The sequence below is a fragment of the Panthera tigris genome, chromosome B1 (genome assembly GCF_018350195.1).
Source record: "Panthera tigris isolate Pti1 chromosome B1, P.tigris_Pti1_mat1.1, whole genome shotgun sequence".
Lineage (NCBI taxonomy): Eukaryota > Metazoa > Chordata > Mammalia > Carnivora > Felidae > Panthera > Panthera tigris.
In genome coordinates this window covers 169,134,918-169,151,085 of record NC_056663.1, presented here as the reverse complement: position 1 = coordinate 169,151,085, position 16,168 = coordinate 169,134,918, and the positions used below count along the sequence as shown (strand labels likewise).

General features: G+C 35.2%; 1 protein-coding gene and 1 long non-coding RNA gene across 4 annotated transcripts in view; one reads left to right on the top strand and one right to left on the bottom strand.

The window, feature by feature from the left end:
• Positions 1-16,168, top strand: part of TMEM33 (transmembrane protein 33) — a 24,809-nt gene extending 8,641 nt beyond the window's left edge. For 2 of the 3 annotated variants that reach the window (XM_042984619.1, XM_015545113.2), the window contains exons 6-8: positions 1,309-1,442; positions 5,603-5,686; positions 10,765-16,168. In XM_042984619.1, the coding sequence (XP_042840553.1) occupies positions 1,309-1,442; positions 5,603-5,686; positions 10,765-10,894 (348 nt within the window). In that variant the 3' untranslated portion in view covers positions 10,895-16,168. The remainder of the gene's footprint in view (positions 1-1,308; positions 1,443-5,602; positions 5,687-10,764) is intronic. The other variant, XM_042984620.1, reaches the window with a different exon arrangement.
• LOC122238053 lies at positions 7,149-9,148 on the bottom strand. The gene is made up of 2 exons (XR_006217035.1): positions 8,717-9,148; positions 7,149-7,290 (listed from the first exon to the last, which is right to left on the bottom strand). It is a non-coding gene; the product is annotated as an uncharacterized LOC122238053 (long non-coding RNA).

The window sequence follows — 16,168 nt, the reverse complement described above, 5'->3', positions numbered from 1 at the left end:
TAGTGATTTGAAAGTTTTAAGTTTGAAATTTTGTATTTAAGTTTCACAAAATGCATTTTGTAGATAAAGGATTGTATTGCAGATTACCCCCTAGCTTCCAGAGGAATTTCTGAAGTTTGAAATAGACCTTTTTGTTTAAAAAAAAAAAAAAAAAAAAAATCTATCTTTTAGGTTTGGTAAGTTGTCAGAGATCTCCTCCTCTGTCATTGTTTAATTTTAACATACCAGGTAAGTAGAGTGTATTGAATTTCTTTTATGTTAATATTCAGAACTAAAATATTCCTAAAATATTTTCTTATTCCTGGATTGGAACATTAAGCCCAAGTTAAGTGTGCCAGGCAGATTGACTGCATATGCACTGACATTTGAATTAAAATATACAAATGTTTGCCCTGTGTTGACAGTTTTCTTTTTTTTCTTTTAAAAAATTTTTTTTAATGTTTTTTATTTGTTATTTTTGAGAGAGAGAGAGACAGTGTGAGGGGCAGAAAAAGAGGGAGACACGGGATCTGAACCAGGCTCCAGGCTCTGAGCTGTCAGCACAGAGCCCGACGTGGGGCTTGATGAATTGTGAGATCATGACCTGAGCCGAAGTCGGACACTTAACTGACTGAGCCACTCCAGGCGTCCCAGCTGTCTTCTTTATTCCTGTAGTTCTTTGGTCATAGTGTTAATTGGGCTCTGTAATTTCTACCTTTATTTAGCTAAGGAGTCACAAATACCTTAACTGTATTACTAAGCAGTCAGATTTTGTTAGACTGGTTAGATAGAAATAACCACCATTTTTGTGTGTGTGCAATAATCTAGTCTTTTTTACAAAAAATAAGGCATGAAAATGACTTACTACTAAAGTTGTCTTTGTAATTTTTCAAATACACAAAATACAGCAATGCAGGAAAATACACTAACTTTTACCTTATTTTGCAAACTTTCATATTACCATTTCCAAAATAATTTTCTTTTAGTTGTTTTGCCTGTTGGCTATACTGTTTATCTGAAGAAAGAAAATAACTGAATAATCAAAAATGCTGTGAGGGGTGCATGGGTGACTAGGCTGGTTGAGCATCCGACTTCGGCTCAGGTTATGATCTTGCGGTTTGTGGGTTTGAGTCTCGCATCGGGTTCTGTTCTGACAGCTCAGAAGCTGTGAGCCTGCTTCAGATTCTGGGTATCCTCTCTTTCTCTGCCCTTCCCCTGCTCACGCTCTGTGTGTGTGTCTCTCTCTCTCTCAAAAATAAACATTAAAAAAATTTTTTTTACATAAAAAAATGCTTCATTATTTCTAATGTTTGTTTTCTTATGTTTTAGGCGAAGGGTTCAAATAGTTTACCTTTGCTGAGATCTATCTTGGATAAACTAAGCGCTAATCAACAGAATATTCTGAAATTCATTGCTTGTAATGAAATATTCTTGATGCCTGCTACAGTTTTTATGCTTTTTAGGTAAGAATAAAAATACATTGGTTTTGGGAGGCAGATGACTAAGTGATCATAATAAATATAATAACTCAAATTTTATCCTTAAATCTGTTCAAGATTAATATTAGCAGCCATTTTTCTCATTTTATTATAGAGAATCTGAGACATGGTAAACTTAGGAACTTGTCTTCTCGTTCCTTGTGATTTACCACTTAACACTTTGAAAATGAATTTAAGAACCACTGTCTTTGAAAGAGTCTTGGGAAGCCTAGATTAGTGCATTCTGCCATTATTTAGATGATTTTTCTTCTAGAAAGATTGCAGAAAAATTAGTCTGGTAGTAATAGTAGCCTAATGTCACTTCCGTGTTTTGTTTGTATTTTAATTATACAAGTAATGCATGAATAAAGTAAGTTGTCCTGTTAAAAATTAGAAGATCAGACTGATATTGACCCTTCCTATCAAGATTCTTGCATTTAAGTTTTAAAACTACATTTCTGGGGAGATGGGTGGGGGAATGGGTAAAGTAGATGGGAATTGAGGAGTGCACTTGTGATGAGCACTGGCTAATCACAATAATAAATAAATAATGAATGAATGAATGAATGAATGAATGGGAGGATAAGTTTGGATGACATAAACTTTGGTTACCAAGTCAAAAGTTTTTCTCTGTCTCTGTTATGTGTTTTTCTTTGTTGTGGAAAAAAGTGACTAGTTTCAAAGCCAAATTGGGAAAAAAAAATAATTTGAATTAGGGAAAAAATGAAACTACATTTCTGCCTGGATTGTTGCTTTTTCAATTTTTAGTTTCTCTAGTAGCAGGACATTATAGATAAATGCTAAAATATCATTTGACTATGAATCCTTGTTGCAGTTCTGTACTCTCCTTCTGGTATGTGTATATGCATGTAGTACTTTTAAATGTTTCTACAGATACATAGAAAATGCATATTATGGGTGTGGGGTTTAGTTTTTATTTTACACCAGAAGTGCCATAATGCCTCATTTGTCTGCATCTTGCTTTTTTCGTGACCTATTTATGTTGATGGATACAGTTCTGGTTTGTTCCATTTAATGGCTTTGTAGTGTTTGGTCATATTAATAAACTGCATTTTATTACCTGTTTCCCCTATTAATGGGGAAACATTTGTTTCCAAATACTTGCTTTTCCAGATATTGATGCAGTAAACTTACTTTTTTTTTTTTTAATTTTTATTTATTTAAGTAATCTCTACCCCCAACATGGGGCTCAAATTGATGATGCTGAGATCAAGAGTCACATGCTCCTACAACTGAGACAGCCAGGCGCCTCTCTTTTTTACTGTTCTACTTATACTTTTGTGCCAGTGTTTTCTCTAAACCAGAAATGATTTTGTTGAGGCTGCACTAAGTGCATTTTATATTTATTAGACCATGCCAGATTGTCATCTAAGATGTCTGTATTATGTTTTCCATAATCTTACTAATTTGAAAAAACTTACTTTTGTTTATGAGATACTTCATTTTAGTGTTCATTGCCTTTAACTAACTAGTGAGATTTTTGCATGTCTGTTTTTTTTAGCAATCTATAAGCTAGAAACAAAGTTTTACAGGTTTCTTCATAAATACATCTGTTCTTTTAAGTAATGTTTTTCTCTGGAAACTCCAGGATCCCACATGTTGCTCAGGTTATAGGGTCACAAGCTAGGATAATATAATCTAAGTAAAGTCTGGAATAGCACAGGGGAAGACTTCTTATTCATTGTTGGGGATTTGGACTCTAATTGATATAATCATTAACTTAGCCTTTGAGCATTGATTTTGCACATATAAAAAACTTAAATTTTAGGGGTGCCTGGGTGGCTCAGTCAGTTAAGTTTGTGACTCTTGATTTCGGCTCGGGTCATCATGATCTCATGGTTTGTGAGATCAAGCCCAGTGTCAGCACAGAGCATGCTTGGGATTCTCTCTGTTCTTCTCTCTGTCTGCCCTGCCTCGTGCTTGCACATGTGCATGCCCTTTCTGTCTCTCAAAATAAATAAATAAAGTTGGGGCGCCTGGGTGGCTCAGTCAGTTAAGCATCTGACTTCAGTTCAGGTCATGATCTCGTGGTCCATGGGTTCGAGCCCCGCGTCGGGCTCTGTGCTGAGAGCTCAGAGCCTGGAACCTGCTTAGGATTCTGCATCTCCTTCTCTCTCTGCCCCTCCTCCATTTGCACTGTCTCTCTCTCTTTCTCAAAAGTAAATAAACATTAAAAAAAAATTTTTTTTAAATAAACTTAAATTTTTAACAACACTTAAATTTTAAAACAAAATGATTTTAATTTTTAAGATTGTTGTAAAAGAGATGAGAATTTACGAGAAATATTAGAGGAATCACTTTGTTTTTCTTAAAAATTAAAGTAGGTTATACGGTTTTATTCAGTCACTAGTAGGGAAAGCTAGTGATGCTCTAAGTATGTCACTTGCATTTAACACAAACTATAAAATTAAAAATAATTTAAAATCATTATTCCTTAGATGACCCCTTCATGATATAAGCACAATCTAAATATTAGAAGGCTTCATTAAGTTGCTTTTTTCACAGTATTGCTTCAAACTTTGTATTTAAAAATGAATGTAAAAAGTCTGTGAGTTTACCTCATGTACACAAATATGCGTGTAAAGAAAGATAAAAGGAAGGTCCTTGTAGCTTTATTTATTTGTTAGTAGAGAGTTTGTTACATTGTAGTAATGCGTAAGATGAACTGCTTGAATCTGTAAAAAGAATGAGGTAAATTTATGTGTTATGAAAGGGGATGGTCTCCAAGATATAATAAGTTAAAAGTTTGTTAAGAATTGTGTAGGGTGTCCCCCTTTTTATATTTTGGGGTGTGTGTATTTAAGGGCATATGTATGTTTTTTTCTGCTTCACTTTCTTCATCTTTAAAATGGGAATGATAATGTCACTTCCATATTACAGTAAAGTGGATTCAGTGAATTGTAAACTGAGCACTGTATTAGTGTTGGCATTATACACACTTGTGCATGGAAATTTCTGGAAGGATGTTTTAGAGACTGAGCTGTAACTGAGGAAGAAGCTAACTTGGATGATGGAACATTTGTTTTTCATTGAATTTTCTGTATTTTTTATAGTATGTGTTTATTTCAATTTGAAGAGTTAAAGATTTGTCACGGGATTTATTGGGGAAAATGGACGTAACACATTTAGTTTAGTGCTTAGTTTGTAATCACGTAAATTTGTACTATGAAAGTAATATCACAATTTAGAAGAAAAGACAAAAATTAACTTTAAAAAGCCACATTTAGCATCTTTAATGTATTTCCTCAAAAAAAGTTTTAAAATACCATTGTAATAATACGTATAGTTTTATACTCTGCAGTCTTCAAAGTTGCTGTATTGTTCTCGTAATCAAGATTTTAGGTAGTTGCATCCTAACTCCATCAAGTAAAGATGATATACTTAGCTTTGCTACCTAACTACCCACATTAGGTTGTTGATACATTTAATTTGTAGTTATTTGCAGTGAATGTCTTAATTCAGATAGTTTTTCCTGGGAAAAAAATTCTTGATTTAGAATTTCATAAATAAGTATATGGCTCTTGGGTATTGTAATTGTGCTTTTTAACCAAGAAAAATAGTTAGAATAGGCTATGTAAATTTACTAGAGACCTGTGTAATCACAGGTTTTTTTGTTTTGTTTTGTTTGTATAAAATGAACCACTTTTCATTTACTATGTTATAAAGTTTCACACTTTGATGATCAATTATTAGTGGTAATTATGGAAGCATACATTTTCTGGTTTAATAGCTTTTAAATTTTTTAAGAGTAATACATAAATACATGTTTGTAAAAATTTAAACAATAACATTTTATTTTTTACCAATCATTTACATTCTTGTATTTCCTTTTTTTTTTTTTTTTTTTTTTTTTTTTTTTTTTTTTTTAAAGTAAGCTCTGTGCCCAACCTGGGGCTTGAACTCACACCTTCAAGATCAAGAGTTGTATCCTCTACTGACTGAGCTAGCCAGGCGCCATTCTTTTATTTCCTTTTTAAGAATAACTTTGATTTAGACATGATAGATATTATCTTGACCATTTAATGAATGAAGACACATTCCTCAATTAAATTGCCTTTAAGTTTTGAAAGTATATATATGAACTGATAATGTATATTTCTTACCCTTGTATTTGTTTATTTCAGTGGTCAAGGGAGTTTGCTCCAGCCTTTTATCTACTATAGATTTCTTACTCTTCGGTATTCCTCTCGAAGAAATCCATATTGTCGGTAAGCTGGTGATTAGTTTAAATGTTTTATTTGTTGAGAGTACTGTGAAATATAGTATGTATAACTTTTAAGAGTTATTTAGCTTTTATGTTTAGAAGCAAGTGTTATTTTGGTAAATTTAAGTTCCAGGCCTTAGTAGGGTTGGTAAGTAGACCGGATTTACCTTGACCTCCACTAAAATAGTATTCAAGTTTAAAGGAATTTGAAGATGTTTAAGACATGAGTCCCAGTCTCAAGGAACTTTCCTAATTGAAGAAGCAAAAGCATGCATCAGATAATAAGGAAACGATAGTTCAGGATACAGTGTTCACAAACCATTATGATGAATTGTTACGCTTGCTTTGTCATATCAATAGTATAGTCCAAGGTAAGGAGAAATCAATGAGCCAGAAGATAAAACAGCCCATCAAAGTTTCACAAAACAGAGATTTTAATGTGTTAAAGAAGAATTAAAACCTTTGAATAGTCATAATAGGTAAACGCATTTTAGGTAGGAAGAGAGTAAGAGCACAAGTTCAGAGACAAGAAAGAACAAGCCATGTTTAAGGGGCATTGAATAGAACTGTTGGACTATAATGGAGATTCTGAATGGTGAGTGGTTGCAGCTAAGATTAAAAAGGTATAAAAAAAAAAAAGGGGGGGGAGGGGTGCCCAGGTGGCTCGGTTGGGTGAGCGTCCGACTTCGGCTCAGGTCATGATTTGCAGCTCATGGGTTCGAGCCCCGCATCGGGCTCTGTGCTGACAGCTCAGAGCCTGGAGCCTGCCTCGGATTCTGTGTCTCCCTCTCTCTCTTCCCCTAACCCACTCACATTCTGTCTCTGTCTCTCTCAAAAATAAACAAACATTAAAAAAAAAAAAAGGTATATTGGAGCTATGTCATAAAACTTCTTGGATTTCAGGATAACAAGTTTGGAATTTATCTTTTAGATGTATGGGAATGATGGTTTGGGCATGATCGTATTCTTCTGATAGATTTGTGCAAAATAGTTTAGAGAGGAAAAATTGAGGAAGCGGGGAAATATTTTAATGAATCACTGTAATGTTCAGGAATGGAGACTTAAATGATACAGTAAGTTATGCATGACGATCTCAGAAATTAGAGTAAATCTGAAATGAATAGCTGTCTTCAGTAGTTTGTTAGATCTGTTAGAGACTAATGTTAACATAGTTTTTGTTTTTAAATTTAAAGTAAATTTATTGTGTGGAGTGCCTGGGTGGCTCAGTCAGTTAAGCCTCCAACTTTGGCTCAGGGCGTGATCTCACAGTTTGTGGGTTTGAGCCCCACGTCGGGCTCTGTGCTGACAGCTCAGAGCGTGGAGCCTGCTTCTGATTCTGTGTCTCCTTCTCTCTCTGTCCCTCCCCACTCACACTCTGGCTCTCTCTCTCTTTCCTCTCTCTCTCAAAGATAACATTAAAAAATAAAATCATTGTGTAGTAGAATTCATCAGAAATACAATGAGTGTATTAGCACAATCCCTATTGTATTTTCACAAGCGAAGTAAAAAGAACTGAAATTGAATGCTGGTCTCCATCATTCTCCAGGTGTGTAACTTTAGGCAAGTTGTTTAAATTTTAATTTCTTCATTGGTAGAGAAGAACAGCTCCTGGGGGTGAAATGAAGTAATGTTTTAAAAGAGCTTAGATTCTGTTACATATATTTTTTTAATTGTTTAATTTTATTTAAATCCAAGCTAGGTAACATATAGTGTAGTAATGGTTTCAGGAAGATTGTTATGTTCTTAATACATAGTTTATTTTCCTTTTTCTGTGATTCTGATAGTCCTTTGAGGGGCTTTTATGCTCTGTTAGACAATGTCTTACAGTACTTCCTAAAACAGAGCTTACTTCAGACACAGATTCTTTTTTTTTTTTTTTTTTAAGTTTATTTCTTTATTTTGAGAGAGAGAGAGATAGGGCATGAGTTGGGGAAGGGTGGATAGAGAGAGGGAGACAGACCATCCCAAGCAGGCTCAGTGCTCAGTGTGGAGCCCAGTGTGGAGATTGATCTTACAAGTGCGAGATCACAACTGCAAGATCACGACCTGAGCAGGTATCAGGAGTCGGATGCTTAACCGACTGAGCCACCCAGGTGCCCACAGACATAGATTCTTAATGAGTCCCTAGTCACCAGTAAACCTTCAGTTTTACTTGATTCCATGAGTGTTTGTCCTTTTTCTTTCTGGTTCATGTGTTCATTTCAGATATTATCTTCGAGTTCCCTGCCCTAATATCCACTTTTCATGAGCAGATTTTTCTCTGCTTCTTTATACCCTCTTCATCTCCCATTTTCTCCGCATAGCCTTAAATTGGATTAACACACAGATTTAGAAGTGTCCCGTGGGATAAAAAAGGAACGGATAGCAGAGGATCCAGGTAACGCAAATATGTGTTAGTAAACATTTTCAGAGATCTCCCATAAGCACGTAAAACAAATCAAAACAGTAGAAAGGTAATGGGAAATATTTGAGCTTATAAACATTGATAAACATCCTATAAAACTATATTTTCTATGCTACACTTTTTTTTGTTAGGGATTTTGAGACTATATTTGCCAGTTGTACCGTATTCACTTAACGATATTCATTCTCAAGTTAGTGGTTTCAGTCCTTTGTAGATTGGCCAGCCACCAGCCACATCTGACTGTATGAATACAAATTAATTAAAACCCATAAAATGTATAACTCTGTTCCTGAGTCATATTAACCAGTTTCACGTGCTTGAAAGCCAGTGTGGCTGATGGTCACTGTATTGGACAGCACAGATGGACATTTCATCATCGCTGACACTTCTGTTGTCAGTGCTGCTCCAAAGGAGCTCTGTGACTTGGTATAGATTATGCCAGAGATAGAGCCAGGAGTGAAAGAACTTGCCTTGTGACTAGAACAAGCCATGACCTCTTTAGGCCTCATCTGTAATCTGAGAGGTTTGACTAGAGTATTTTCAAGGTGCCTTCTAGTTTTATTTGAGTCATTTATTCAGAAGACAGTGATTGTGTGTTGGTGATAACAACTTTATGTAGGATTAAAGTACCTGCTTTGTAGAGACTTGGAGCTGAGTGAATTACACAGCTGAGTAGGTCAATGTGATGATGACGGCTCTGTGAAAGCTCAGAAAACTGAGGGAGGCAGTTGAGAATTCACTGAAGAGGTGGTAATAGAAGTCAGGTCTTTTGAAGTCTGGTACGTGGGTGCCTGAGAGGGCATGTTGCTTGAATTAAGAAGTGTATAGGGGAGTCATGAAGATCTGTGCCTAGAAGGGTAAGACAGGGACTAGAGCATGAAAGGGTTTGGATTTTATTTCAAGAGAGGAAGAGCATTTGAAGTTCATATTGTGGAGAGTTTGGGAACATGATACAATCTGATTTAGAAATATTCCAGAAGATGTATTACAGGCTCCCCAAGAAGACAAAAGGACTGATTTGGAGACTGATTAGTCCAGAGCCTGAACTAATTCCATGGTAAAATAAAAAGGGGATACATTTGAAAGATATTTAGGAGGTAGGAAGTTAGGGGTTAGGGAAGAAGACCAAGATAAGGAAGCCCTCAAGTTTCTGGCCCGGGAACCTAGGAGAGTTGTGTGTAATGGGTCTGTCCCAAAGATAGACACAAGAAGGACAGGTGTTTGGATAAATGTGCGTCTTTCCAAATTTTCTTCCTGCTTTTGTGTAAGAGCATGTTATATCCTATTTTAAAACAATTTTTACTTTTTCCTAACCAGCAAAATAACCCTGAAGATACAGAAAGGTAGAACACAATTGTCTTTATGTAGAATGAGTCAGCACATAAGTGAAAATTCAAAAATGAATAGTCAAGAATTACTTGTGATGATTCAAAATCTCTTAAAAATTACGGTTCAGCCAACATACATGATTTTGTGTCTGCTAGCGTGTACAATACATGTGTGATGTGTCCAGTATGTGATAAGGGGTCCTTTGGAGGCAGCAAGCACAGTTTAAAGTCCACAGCCTCTTTGGAAATAAATGTACAACATAACTGGGATATAGGAGTCATGGCAGAGAGTGGGAGGAGACGAAGCAGAAATTTCAATTAAGACCAGGAGGGCGGGGGTACCTGAGTGGCTTAGTTGGGTAAGCGTCCAACTTCAGCTCAGGTCATGATGTCATAGTTTGCGGGTTCAAGTGCCGCATTGGGCTCTGTGCTGACAGCCCGGAACTTGGAGTCTGCTTCAGATTCTGTGTCTCCCTCTCTCTCTGCCCCTCCCCTGCTTGCACGTGCGCTCTCTCTCTCTGTCTCTCTCAAAAATAAACAAACATTAAGACTAGGAGGGCATTAGATATTAAGGAGTTGGACTTCAATCTGAAGGTAAATAAGCTGGTTTGATGAGTGGAGTGATCCAACTGGGAAATGGCCTTCATTGAACATCTTCTGTGTTGTCTCATTTAAATCACACCATGACTGACTTCAGCAAGTACATATTCCTATTTTATAGATGGGAAAGCTCTGAGAGGCATTACGTGTAAGGCAGTAGTTTAAGGAAAATGGTAGGTGGGATTGCCCATGGTATATAATTTTCACTTCCTTGCTCTCTTTTTTTAGAACTAGTTGAGTTTACCTAAGGTAATATGAAGATGATGTGACTCTACTATTAAGAAGATATAAATCACTCCTAATCCCAGCCCTCAGAGATAACCATTTATTAGGTGCTTTTGTTAAATGAACTCCCTCAACCCCCCTCCCCCATACACACAAACAAGACACAAATGTTGATTTTCAGAATTTTATTTTGTGTATTTCCTACACATTGTAGTTAATTCTTTTACCTCAGATTTTTTTTTTTTTTAATGTTTTATTTATTTTTGAGACAGAGACAGAGCTCGAATGGGGGAGGGTCAGAGAGGGAGACACAGAATCTAAAGCAGGCTCCAGGCTCCGAGCTGTCAGCACAGAGCCTGAGGCGGGGCTGGAACTCACAGACCACCACGAGATCATGACCTGAGCCTGAGCCACCCAGGTGCCCCTACCTCAGATTCTTTAATGGCTGTGGGAAATGCCTTCATCAGCATTTGCTTTGTATTCTTTTTCCTTTGGTTTCTGAAAGAAAACTATTTTATCTTGCAGGACCTTGTTCAATGAACTGAGGATTGTTGTTGAACATGTGATAATGAAACCTGCTTGCCCACTGTTTGTGAGAAGACTTTGTCTCCAGAGTATTGCTTTTATAAGCAGACTGGCACCAACAGTTGCGTAGTCTAACATCCAGCTAAGTTATATATAATATAAATAAGCATTATTAGCAGTTGGTACTTCTGCTAGGGGTTGTTAATTCCAGGTGTAAAACTGACCTCAGTCCAATTTACATAATTTACATAAATGCATATCAATGGAAAAGTAATCATTTTTCTGGCATGTTAAATCAAGCCTTTGAAAAAAATTCCCTGAGAAAATTTTACTCTTCTGTGTTAATGATTAAGGAAGTTTCTATCGTGTGATAAATGTATCAAAAATTTTTTTAAATGCTGCTGTGCCTTTATCATGAAGTACATTTATTTCTCTTGTAAAAGTAGCTTTAAAATTTCTTTCAACCTAATGGGTACCCTGAATTTATATCTGGCATGATTTCATCATGGTAATATTAACATACATGAATTCATTATATTTTGAGACAGTATTCTTTTGCCATTCAGTAATTTTGGTTGATGATTTTAAAAGAAGCATTTACCACTGTATTTAATTTCAAATTGTTACTAATTGATTTTGTGCTGCTTTGTTAGGGTTTATTTTGGATGTACCATTATGAGAGAAATTCTGCATGCATCTTATGCTCTGACCTTCCAGAATTTTATTTCCATAATTACTTAATGTGGCTTTGAATATTTTTTAGAAAGGCTGAACTGTTAAGCTTATTAGCCAACTGGGTAAATATCTGGGGTCACAACTGTTTTACATTGGAAAGCAGTAGTTCCACAGCTTTCCTTGCAGAGATCCGTAAAGTCACCTTTCTCAAATAGGAAACACTTTTACAAATGTGGACATGTAGAATATTAGCATCGATATAGTTTCTAGAATTACCTAGATGAGACTCTTGACTGCCAGTTCTCTCGGTTTCTTAGGCTTGAATTTAACAGGCAGTGGCAGCAGTTCAGATGTGTTTTGAAAGGAATGTAACTGGAGATTGAACATATGCCTGTGCCTGGTGTCTGTTCTGAAATAATAATGAAGATTATCCTGTAGACTACATACTTACCCATGAAATCTGATTTAAAAGGTTAGATGGAGAGATTTATAGGTAAGATAATTGGTGGGGGATGGGGCTGGAGAGGACTTGGGGGGCGGGGGAGGGAATAGTGTGTATTTTAATTTCATAACGCATAGGTAAAATTGGGAGTATAATATGTTAAATCCTGTTTGTTGAGCTGCCGTCAACTTCTTTATAAAATTCATTCTGATCTTTATTACTGTTGCATGATTGGGAATGTTTAAAACACTGCAAAAATTTTAGTACACAGTAATGTAATGGTTTTTGTAACCAGTTTTCTTCTGTCTGCACGTAATTGGATTTCTCAGATAAATTCATTAGTAACTTGTCAGTAACAGTTTTCAGTTTATTCAGCTTTCCTATCTCTGGAAATGTGAGATCTACTTGATAGCTCAACTGTAGCCAACTTTTTTTGTATTTTTGTAATATTTATCTACTAAGTTAGAAAAGCAGCCTCATGAAATACAGTTGATTGAGTGGATGGGTGGGTGGGTGTGTGGCTAGCCTCATTATCATTATATATATATAATCTGATGGTTTTAAGAACTAATTTTCTAGAGCAATAAAGTGGCTATAAAATGTTAAGTAAACAGTATATTATGATTTCTAATGACGTCTTTAAAAATTAAGTCTTGAATTATATCAAGAAATTTTGGCAGCTGAAGGTATATTTATTTTTAAGTTACTAGTTTTTTGTCTACAATTTTTTTTTAATCTGGAGATAATTTTAGATTTATAGAAGAGTTAAAAAAATAGTACAGAGAGTTCTTGTCTACCTTTCACTCAGCTTCCCCTTATCCTAAATCTTACAATATTTATCAGAACTAAGAAATTAGCCTTCGAGCAATACCATTAAAGTATAGAACTCATCAGATTTCACTATTTTTTCCATTTATTAATTTTCTTTTAATGAGCTGTTTTTACTCTGATTGTCTTTTACTTTTAATGACCAATAAGTATGCCTTTGAGTTTTTGCTCTTCAGTTTGGAAATTACTGTTGGTGAAAAAGATTTCTCTAAAGGAAATGATTTCATGTTGGTCTTAACAAAAAGAATTTTAACAGTAAAACTTACAATTTAGAATATTCTGTGCTTTAAAAGGTGAGCCTTTTAATCACATAACAGGATTCTATTTCTGATATGCTCATATTGGACTGTTCTTTAAAGGAAGGCTTGATTTTTAAATAAAAAACTCATGAAAAAGTAAATTTTACAATTTGAGCATTACTAGATGTTTAGTTTGCATGAGCTTGTAGCTAGGAATTCTGCAATATGAATATGTAGAACCAACTGATTTGGCATCTGAAATTACAGCATAATATGTACACCTATCAAATTAAAATTAAGGAAATAAAGTAGCAGTATATGGAATGAATGAAGTAGGAGAAACTGTAGCATAGGTGAACCTATTTTTACTTCCAGGTTTGAAAAAGTTGCATTAACATCCAGAATACCTAATTCTTTAGGAAGTGGTGTGGTGCTGTTGTCCTTCTAGCACTTTTTGAATTGAACCCTCTTGGACAGGTGGAAGCCTAACACAAAACCTACTTTTGTTAGAACAAGAATTCTGTGTTCCTTTTGTATATTTAATTCCTCATGAATTTAAACTCTGTTTCGTAATCAGTCCAAAGAGAAATTTCTTAAATCATAGTTTGTATTTAAATTTTCTTGCAATACAGTTCACCAAAGTAGATGCTCCTGGAAGGAAGTAAGTAATTAAATTTAGATATTTAGAAACTTCCCTTACAGGGAAAATCAAGGCATGCTGATGCTATACCAGAAGTTAGGAAAGACTTAGGAGGTCTATTTTATACTCTGAATTGTAAAGCTATCTGAATACTCTTTCTAAAAATCACGATGAAAAATTCTGAGTAGGCTTGTATGTTTAGTATATGAATATTAATCATTTTGGAAAGGAAAATGAGTGTATATGTGGTTAAGATAAGTGGAACCGGGAGACTTAGTTTTTTTTTTAAGTTTGAGATCAGAGTGAATGAAATTAGTTTTGAGGGATTGTGGTTAAAGACTCCTATTTAATCCTGAGGAATTTATTTTGATTAATATAGTGATTCTGAAACACTTCTCCCACTCATGCCCACCCAAATCCCCCTAGGATCTGCTAGCCTCAAAGCTACCCAAATTTAGACTAATTTTGATTCTTAATTCTGTAATGAAAACCTCAAAGGAGAAAGTAACCACCGACAGTTATGTATATATATGATCAGTAGGTGGCACTCTTTCTTCAAGTAGCCCCGCCCCCACAGTTGTTTCACAGCCCCTGGTGGAAGGTTAAATGCCACCCAAAGTGGCCTGTAAAACTAAGGACCCGAATTCCATGGCCCTTTTTAATACGTAATTACTCAGAACTCAACAAATATTTTCCAAATATGAGTACATTTAAAAAATAATTGAGATGTTGAAAAGCTGGAAGTAGTACCCTGTTAATGTTTGCTTTCTGGCTAAATGATAATATAGGCCACAATTGGGAGTGGCCTTATTCAGGTCTTGGGCTCTGTTTTGTTTTTTTCTTTACAAAGAGTGCCTAAATCAACCTAAATACACCAGTTATAAAATTGTTCTTTTTGTTCGTTCACCTTCATTGTCAGGTGTGTAGAAGAATGGTACTTAAAATTTTTCCGTGGTCATTTTGTAGGCATACAAGGTATATCCAGTTCAGCTTCTTAAAATTTAGAGTTTTCACAGTAATATAAAAGCATATTGAGAATTTGGGTTATCGTATCAACAGTGGTACCTAGATTTGTAAATTGAGTTGCAGAGACAACTGGTTTCTCTGTAAACCTTATTGGAATTTCTCTAGGATTAGGAGAAATCTGCACAGGCTAAATGACAGTGTAGTTCAGTAGATAGTATACCAAAGGCATGTGTTTATAAATCCAGGAGGTCCTTTCCAGGGTTTGTTTTAATGAGCAGTCCTCTTCTAATATTCAGAGAGGAAAGTTGTTATTGGGTCTGGTATTAAGGATAAGAAAGGAACTGCTAAAAGTTTGGAAGGATTCTTGGTAGTAATTATTCTAGGACATGTGTATCTTCTAAGGTGGTATTCAGGTGGATTCTTAGAAGGAACCCCGTTTTTCCTGTGTGAGGGATCAGCTCTGGAGTGCTCTTTCTCTGGTGCAGTGCAAATAGGACAACTGACTGCATTGAGTTTGAGCTGATGTGACAGGAGATAAAGTACAGTATTTTTAAAATCTGAAGGAGATTGTTTCTTAGAAAAGTGATAAGAAGAAAATTGAAAGATACTTCTGCTGGAATCTAAAAATTAACTCCTGTTAGAGGAGAAGAAAAGGCTCAAGAGTTGGTTCACATTTTCCTTTATAGACTTCTTAAAGCCAACTTTTTGATAGGCTCAGTCCTTTTAAACTAACTCTTTGTTTTTCTTGGTTCATGACAGTTGGATTCCAAATTTTCTTTTGTACCTTTAAAATAGAACAATTGCTTTTGACAGGAATTTTTGCTTACATATAAGTTTGTAAGTTGAGACCAAATGGGCAAAGTGTTGGGCAGGTAACATTTGTAATGTGTTTATATTGGAACAAATGTAAAAGGGTCACAAAGATTAGAAAGAGTCATAAAGAACTGCTTGATTTATAAATGCAGTAGTTCTGGTGCTTCATATAATGGGATATATTGAACTAAAACATTTGTATATATAGTATGTCAGCATTTCTTAGTTACTTCTCTTGAATCCATTTTTAATATCTGATACTGTACAGGTTGGGGAGTTCTACTCTTCAGGCCAATACTATCCAGACTGTGTAAATTTATAAAATAAATTGAAAAATTCATCATTCTCCTATATTCAAGACCAGCGCACATAAATGCTAATGTAGGGCTCAGAGGGGAAATATATTTCTCCTGAATATTTGAGAAAATGTGAAGTCCTTTCAAGAAAATCTAATAAACATAATAATCATAGCCTGCTGACACTAAGGAAAAAGGACCTCATTTGCTCTTTCTTTTATGCAGCGATTTACTGGTCCCTACTGATTTCCAAATTGGATCACTGTAGTAAATTATCTATGCTGGTACCTGTGAAAGTAAGCCCTGGGATCCATATTTGTTTTGTGTTCTGCTTAAATCAGCAAGAATGATAAATTTGATGGTGTGAAATTGGAAGTGTCAAGGGCTTTCTTTGGTGATTGAGCAAAACGATGTCTCCACTTTAATTTATTGTGACCCTTTTTCACTCTATGTGCTTTGTATATCTAATATTTATTTCAATACAAATTAAATTCTTGTTCCTTCA